Source organism: Pyxicephalus adspersus, chromosome 8, assembly GCF_032062135.1.
Source record: "Pyxicephalus adspersus chromosome 8, UCB_Pads_2.0, whole genome shotgun sequence".
Taxonomy (NCBI): Eukaryota; Metazoa; Chordata; class Amphibia; order Anura; family Pyxicephalidae; genus Pyxicephalus; species Pyxicephalus adspersus.
The window spans coordinates 45,195,604-45,203,954 of record NC_092865.1 but is presented as its reverse complement, the minus strand read 5'-3'; the positions used below and the strand labels follow the sequence as shown (position 1 = coordinate 45,203,954).

At 42.5% G+C, this 8,351-nt stretch overlaps 1 protein-coding gene across 1 annotated transcript; it reads right to left on the bottom strand.

Annotated features, from left to right (window-relative positions):
- Positions 1-3,871: 3,871 nt before the first annotated feature.
- CISH (cytokine inducible SH2 containing protein) lies at positions 3,872-6,985 on the bottom strand. The gene is made up of 3 exons (XM_072420374.1): positions 6,665-6,985; positions 6,149-6,402; positions 3,872-4,815 (listed from the first exon to the last, which is right to left on the bottom strand). The coding sequence occupies exons 1-3, from the start codon at positions 6,709-6,711 to the stop codon at positions 4,313-4,315; spliced, it is 804 nt and encodes a 267-aa protein (XP_072276475.1). The 5' UTR covers positions 6,712-6,985; the 3' UTR covers positions 3,872-4,312.
- Between the last annotated feature and the right edge of the window lie 1,366 nt (positions 6,986-8,351).

Here is an 8,351-nt window from a genome sequence, read left to right as displayed (position 1 = left end):
GCCCACTCTCCCTCTCCTCATTAATACCGTATTTGCAGTATTTTAACTCCATTCAGTTCCAAACATTCTAAGCCTCTTACTTATCAGACCGGATTGTCTTGTTCTGTAATGCTTTTTGTTTCAGTTTATGTATTTTTTTTTATTGTGTGTTTGTCTTTTAGATACATTTAGAATTGTTTTGTTTTTCTTTTTTCAAGACAAATAGCAGAATCTTCTTCTTCCCCTTGGTATTATTTCATCTGACATTTGGGTGTTTTTATAGGAAATTAGGTCATTCAGAAATATGAAAATATTACACACCAAGACTGCATATATACAACACTATACACAGCGATATACAAAATATCCATCTATTCCCAACCAGGGTTCCTCCAGAGGTTGCTGGGGGTTCTTTGAGCAATGAGCAATTTGTGCCTCCCAGGTCAGTTTAGGTGACACCAATGATCTTTTTAGTTATCTGTAAAGGTGACATTCTTCCCACTGGCCACCACATTAAAATACTTTAAGCTGTGGATATAGTAATTATAGAAGGGATTCCCTGAAGACCTGCAAGTTATTTCAAGAGTTCCCCGTGTTAAAAAGATGTAGAAACATTTATTTATCTAACATAAACAAGAATAAATATTTATATATATATTTTTATTTTTTATACATCATGTCGTGGAGCAAATACAAACATTGCCGATTTGTTAAAATAGTGATCACATGATCAGTAGCCAATTAGCAGGCACCTGATCACCAAAAAATCTCAGGTGTCAGAGTCCTGATGCAACATTAATCAAAACCTAACTAAAAAAAAAAAAATGACACTTGGTATTAATCTTGCAGATCCCTTGATGGCGCTGGACCTTCCTGCAATCCGGTCCCGCGTCGCCCTGGAATTCCTCTACGTCCTGGGCACCTTCATCTTCAGTCTTCTCTTACGTCTTCTTACTACGCTACCCGATCTTGCACTGCACAGGTGTGAGATTGGGTGATGAACCCGCTATAAAGGGGGAAAAAAAGAGAGCCGATCTCGCTGCACATCGGCATCTTTTTCCCTGAATAGAAAAAATGCCCCTTCTGCGCATGTCCGAGATTGGGGCATGTGTAGAAGGAGCACTCAGAGGCTCTGCGCTCCCATTCAATCTTGTTTGCTGCGGCCACGACCCTTTTATTAAAAAAAAAAAAAAAAGTCCGCTTTAACTTTAATAGGTGCTGTGAATTGAAGCTGTTTGGGTGAAATATTACAATGATTCCTTTCATTTCCACGCAATAGAAATTGAATAAATGTCCTCAGTGCATGCAATACAGAAAAAAAGGACCTGGCATGCCTGGGAATCTCATTTTTAATACACCAATATATTGTAGATATTGATAAAATTAATTTTCAAAGTTTTAATATGTAGGGTTCATCAGGAACTGTGAAAATAACAGCAGAGCCATGATGGCTGATTACCTCTAGAAAACTTACTGGTATAAAGATTGCTGCAGCCATTGGTGGGTTGGTGTGAGTCCCTCATAATGGGTACATCAGGGGTACAGACTCAGAAACTCAGTGCAGGGATGGTGGGCACCTCTCATATTGGGCACAGCAGGTGTGTAAACTTGAAAACTCAATGCAGGAATTGTGGGCACCCCTCATAATGGACACAGAGGGTGTGTAGATTTGGGAACTCCATGCAGGGATGGTAGGCATCTCTCATAATGGGCACAGCGCGTGTACAGGCTCTTACAAACAGTTTTCATATTTCCTGCTTACAGTATAAAGTTAAATATCTGTTTTAGGTGGAATCACACTTTAATATCAGTGCAACAGCAACCTGTATGTGAGCAGCTGCAGCGCTGTCACTCTCACACCCACCGCTTCCTCCTCACACTTTCTGAGAAAGATGCAGTGGAGAAATTCCTGGTAGTGTTTAGCTGGGGAGGGTGAATATTTCTGTGTCTGTAAACGGTAGCAGAGCCTGAGGGGGGGTGGGGGTGAATGCACTGTGAACATTCACCGGTGCAGAAATTGGCAAGCACATCAGTGGAATATTCCAGACTTACCTGATAGAGATCAGAACAGCCCAATCGTACAAAGGACGACAATGACGCCAAGCTGCAAATAGCGGCCAAAGCTATGGAGTATTTTGTGTGAAATTTAGGTCAGAAGTACAAAATATTCATTTAATTTAATTATGTGATCACAAGATATAAGACATTGGCGCTGCTGGTAGATGGCTGCTGTGTACTGCATAACCAAAACTTTTTTTGTTAGGTAAGGAAGGGTTAAAACCCCTCTAGGGTATTTATTTTGGTCACCTGATCAAAATGAGAGCCCACGTTTGACATTGAGATGCTTATTCCTGACAGTGATACAGTAATCAAAGGACCCTGACCCTGCACGCTTACAATCTAATAATCAGGTGCTGTTCCTGCATTAACATAAATCAAGACAAATCATAGGAGGCGGTAAACCTCGAAAGTGCCCACAGCGACCAAACAACACGAGAATGCCACATGGACACAGACAGCTTGTAGGAAGGTTTCATGGAGCCTCTTAATATGTTAATTCTAAATAGGGAAGCGAATTTCTCACTACACATTCCTGGCCTGATTAAAGGCAGAAAAAAAAACAGTTTAAAGGCTCATTGACACCTTCAGTGTTGTCCCAACCAAGAACAGGCTTCTTAGTCATACGGCTTCAATGTACATCATTGCGTTGTATTGTGGCGAAAACAAAAAGGATTTGCTGGAGTTTGTCCAACATTTCTCAATCTGCTGACACACAGAGGTGTAGAGTAGAAGTTAGAAAAATAGAAAAACAAACTTGGCACTGAAATGCGTTGGAACAGCGCATGTCACCAAGCATTCACTATGTATACCAGCAGGCGCATGCTCAGCTGTCAGTAAGCTCTAATTTTTTTTGTACTAGGCTACCAACAGCACAACCTCTGGAAATTTGGGTGGATAACATTATCTGATGTCACAGCATGCTAAACAATAACATGGACGGAGCTTTCCCTGCATACATTCTTTGTGAAATTATTTAAATGTATGTTCATGGGAGGCTGTCACATTGGTCAGGTGACTTTACCATATACAGGGGTCAGGTGACTTTACCACACATGGGGTCTTTCTCAATACATTATTTAAAAATGCATCCATGTACACATTTAGGTCCTTGTCCTGTTGGGGAGATTTCTCTTATTTCCTGTCCTGTAGACATCATATGAAGAGAGAAAAGTTGTCCCTAAAGTGAGAGGAATTTCCCTTTTAGGCAGTTATCACCAGAACATTGAAAGATTTCCTTGTACTTTCCGGTGACATTTTGGAGTTCCCGACACTCACTGAACTAACCACAATAGCCATCAGGACAATTATAGAAGTTGAATCACCCAGCGGGGGAGCGATAATAACCTGACACTTCCACAAACTTCACCCAAATAGTTTTACCTTTACATACAGCTTAATGCTTGGATTCATTTTCCAGAACAAGCTTTGGCACTGAGGAACTACAAACACCAGCATGCCAAGGCTAGGAAACCTTCCCAGTGTTACATGAAAACATGTCACAGATTTGAAATATTTGGTCGAGCTCAGCAAAACCCGTCTGACTTCAAGAAAACCTTTCTGCATTTTATAAGATCATCCTGCATAGCGCTATGGTATGCAGCGCTCTTCAGAAAATAGCAGAATCGTCTGGCCTGCTCAGGTGAATGCTGGAATCATCAGAAGCCATTCTAGAAACAAATATCTCTGGGGGTCCTGGAACTTTTAGGTTTTTACAATGCGTTAAATCTTATATATAAAACTTACATCGATCAGCTGTGCTGATGGTGCGTCCGCAAGACAATCGCCAATTGTAGAGAACCCTCAGCAGAAAACAATCAACATGACCACGAAATTTATATCAAATCCTATTTATTGTCATCCAGAGAACTGGCGAAAGAAATTGTAAAGTTCCCACTCTGTCCCAGCTGTCACGCTAAGGCCGGAGTTTAGTGTTTTGCTAGCCACAGGCTTGAAGATCGCTCTCTGACCAATATGGCGGCTGGTTATAAATCTCCCAATATCTCCGAAGACCGCTAGTATGACGCAGGTGACAAAAGTGGGTAATAATGAGCGATTCACCGCTGCCACTATTATAGTGACCAGATCGACGAACGCTTAGCAGTTCAGTCCGCTGCTGAGCAATAATAATAATCTTTGGGCAGCTATCAGTGCTAGAAAAATGTTAGGTGAGGGTTTTATAATAAATATCATGAATATTTACAAACTTGGACTTTTGCCCACATTCAGGAAGTATGTGTGTGGGAGGGGGAATGTAGTCCGTCTGTGAAAAGTATCAGAGCTTAAACGGGTACCTCTGTAGGTACTCCACCATCCTGCGTGGCAGCGGCAGTTCAGTCACCTCAGCACCGGCCAGCATGCTTCGGTTGATCTGCAGCCGGCATAGGTGCTGCAAGCTTGGACTCTCTTCACTTCGGTGCAAGGGCTGCAGGAGCTTAAGGTGGACAGCTGTAGGTTCCTTTAACAGGCTTGGCTCTGGTGGCGGTTGGCTGGCCGGCTCTTTGGGGTTATCTGAGCTGCAGGATGACACGTAGTGTTGCACCAGACTGACCACATCGGGGAAAGAAAGGATTCTCGGCTTGGACAGCCAGTTAGAGTCCAAACGAAAAAGACTGTCGGAGTATTCAATCCGAACGTTTGTGGGTCCGCGGTTAGTCCGAACCGACAAGGTGAAAAGATAACTGGGGTGAGTGCTGTCCCGTACGAGGAAAAACCCTTCCGGCATTTTCTGCAACTTCTGCTTGGCCTCTGTGGCAGTAATAGAGCCCCAGTACCAACCTGGAGGGGGAGCGGAACAATTCGTGTTTAGAAGAATCGATATTTTGTAACATTTATCATAATTTCAGTCCAATCACCCGCTACCCCAATATATCATAAACCCAAAACTAGGCAATAATATATTTTGTTATATCATAATACTAATTTAATATTGGTAAAAATGTTAATTCTAAGCTGAGTTCACTCCAAATGGTTATTTTATTTACCAAACAGTTATTTTATTAGCGCACGCTCGTTGGATGGCCATTGGTAATACATGGACATTCAGATTTTATGGCTGTATCAGAAATGGTGAGCAATTAATTATCTTTTAGATCAATACAGCCCAATATTCTACATAGGCAGCATTATATAATGATTGCAGATAAATTCAAAATAAAACAAGCAAACTTAAAGCAGTGAGAATAATAATAAAAAAGGGTAACTTTTTGTTTGGAGGGGTGCCAAAAAATAATCTGCGATCAATAAATTATACTTCAGTGCAATACAGCCCAATAATTCACAATTAGGTTTATTTTAATGGTAAATATCATGTGAAATAAAAGTGAAAATGATTAACAATATCTTCACTTTTTTTTTTGGGGGGGGGGGAAGTGTGTGTGGGCGGAGGGGAGGGGTCGCAGGGAAAAATACAGTTGTATGTAAGCAATAAATTATCCATCAAAACCATAAAGTCCAATAATTAAAAAGAAACTTCAATTAAATATAAATCACTAAAAAAGTTTTCTATAGATTTGCAGATTTACTGTTTGTATAATTAAACAGGAAAATCGTGGGGAGGGCAAAAAAACTGTCTTTGACCAATTAATTATCCCTCACAGCCATGCCGTCCAATAATCTTTATACAGATTGCAGATATAACATGCAAAGTAAATAATTCATCAAATTTCATTTTTCGGTGGCGGACAATTGTTGGGAGTGTTGACAACGCCCCGTTTTTTCATCATTAAAAAAAAATTCTTCAAAAACATTTCCTGCAAGTTTTGTATGCGCCATTTTTCTGTTGCGTATTCCTCATAAAAAGGGAGATTGGGTCTGCGGATCTTTGTGACCTCTCTTGGTTCATGTGAGCTTGGTGTTGCAGCAGCTTCCACTGTAGTGATTAATGGTTTCTTGGTATTTCAGACGTCACAGCTGATCGCAGCACATCTTGTACCACGTGTCTGTTTTCTCAGAAATCCCTAATATTGCTCTCGGTATTCCCAGCAGAGATACATTACTTACTATAATTTGCGCTAATAATATCCTGACACAGCAAGCTTTTCCCTGTTGCTTTTTTTAATAACACATAAAAATTTCAGAAACAAGACTTTGTATTATGGTGGTCACTTACCGGATTCCCTCAAGTAACAGAAAGTCCTTGCAATGCACAGGAGGTCCTCTTCTGGGTCCCTTGCATTGGCTTGTGCGGGTGGTGGGGTCACAGGGGGCTCCGGCGCTCTTGGTGGTAGCTCCGGTGAGCTGAGTGGCTGCCCCGGGCAGGTTGGTGGGTTCAAGGGGTGCATGACTTGGTCAGCCACAAATCCTGGGACCCCCACACAGGAAGAAAGTCGACAGCCCCTCTGATCCGCCAACAGGCTCTGTGGACTAGACAGACAAAAAAGATGTTATTAAAAGATGACGTCATCAGACAGGCGATCTACGGGCAGATGACACAAAAGAACAAGAAGCGTGGAATGGGAAGACGCAGCAGGTCACCACAAAAAGGTGAGAAATATTCTTGGCGTGAAAACATTTGTGACAAAGCTAACAATATTACCTGACCCCCAACTAACACACACGGAAAACATGCAAGCCTCTGTTTTTTTTCTATCGTTTTTCGGACATGTTATCTCGTAGCTTATCTTACCCTCTCACACAAAGAATCATATCCGTCCACGAAGAACGAAAAGGCATAAGTCTCTCTCAGAGACGACTCGCCGTGCGACACGGAAAATGACAATATTCACAATGGTCTCCGAGGGGGGTGAAATCGTCTGCTCAGGTTAGCTGGAGGTGAGGAGGGATGGCAGATGACACAATGGTTCTCTGGGCAGCGCAGTGCCGTCTGTGACTCTCTGCTGCGCTGTGCCTATATATAGAAGCCTTGGGTGTGTGTCAGTATGCTGCCCCAATCTTAAGAGCAGAACTAAGCTCATATATTTCCAAGAACTTTCCAGGAAAACTGGGCCGGGCCATGCAAATCCACCAATAGCAAGGGGCAGGAGGAGGCGCGGTCTGGTCGCTGGGCTCAGCCTTGGGAGGAGCTGCGCAGCCTGCTTGTCCTCAGATGCAGGGGCGATCGCAGCTTCCAGCCTGCAGGATGGTTTTCCACGCCATTTATTAATTGCATTTTTTTAATACTGTAAAGTGCACCTGTCTGACACCTAGCAGAGGAAATGTGAAACCAAGCGATGCTGCTTGTGTTCACCGAAGTCTGCAAACAACCAATAAAGCTGAGAATCTGAGACAAGAGGTGCCTTGTACCTCTCTTTGCTGCATTGTTCTGGTTTATAGGTCACCCTTAGCTTTGGCTCTTTAAATAAGCAGAAACTGAAAACCAAAGGTTATTTGATGCATGAGAGCTGACAATGACATTTAGAAAGGTATTTAGTTGTATGCAGTATGTCAGGGGGTGGTTTTAAGACAAAATAGGCAATTCTCCAGGGCCCCCACCTTCTCCGGGACCCCAAGTGACAGAATAAAGGGTGCAGGAATTTTCCCTGTGTTTGCCCAGCACGGACCCCAAGTGACAGAATAAAGGGTGCAGGAATTTTCCCTGTGTTTGCCCAGCACCCCATTTTCTGTAAACCCATCCTGTGATAAGAATGTGACCTGCAATCTGTACTGCGATCGCTGCCATTTGAGGCTGGGAGAGGCTCATCAGCTGTTTTGTATTCTTGTATGGGAGCCATAGACAGGAATCAGCTTTGTGTTACAAAAAATATCTTCCCCTTTGTATGAATTTAGTTTCAATGATTATTATTCCGCTCACACTTTATACGCCCCGCCATCCTTCAACAACAAAATGCCTTTTAAATGCAAATAATTATAAACTTTGTTGATTCTTTTTTTTTACTGACAGCGTTGTGACCTTGCAGAGAGAGATGGATGTGACTTCCAGGAATAAAAGTGCTTTAAAGTGAATCATAGCACATTGTGCGTATGAGGTGGCCATTACCTGTGAGGGGCGTGGCAGCTCTGTGTTCTGCACCTTCATTCCCATCACAGAAAACTGGTAAGTGCAGCGTGCTGAGTGATGTGTCATTGTAACACTTCCAGGTATTTATTACCTATCCCAGGGATCACATGACTCCTCCTGACATTGGCTTCCTCTGCTTTTTTCTAAAAGTGCCATCTTTATTCTTGCATCATTCAGAGTCTACTTCCTGACAAAGCTAAGCCTCTGCCTCACAATTAGCAGCAGCGTTGTCAGCCTGACGTGCAAACTTCCATAATTAGCCTTTTAAGTGTCCTATCTGGTAGAGCTGATAGAGAGCCCAAATGAAGGATCTCACTTGGCAGGCTGACACCACTGCTGCTGATTTAGAGGCAGA

What these genes read in the sequence shown, in the direction of transcription:
- CISH (XM_072420374.1), bottom strand. Translation starts at nt 6,711, where the DNA reads ATGCCTTTTCGTTCTTCGTGGACGGATATGATTCTTTGTGTGAGAGG. An exon ending in ATGATTCTTTGTGTGAGAGG is followed by an intron (nt 6,403 to 6,664) that starts GTAAGATAAGCT and finishes TTGTCTGTCTAG; the next exon opens with TCCACAGAGCCTGTTGGCGG. An exon ending in CTGTTACTTGAGGGAATCCG is followed by an intron (nt 4,816 to 6,148) that starts GTAAGTGACCAC and finishes CTCCCCCTCCAG; the next exon opens with GTTGGTACTGGGGCTCTATT.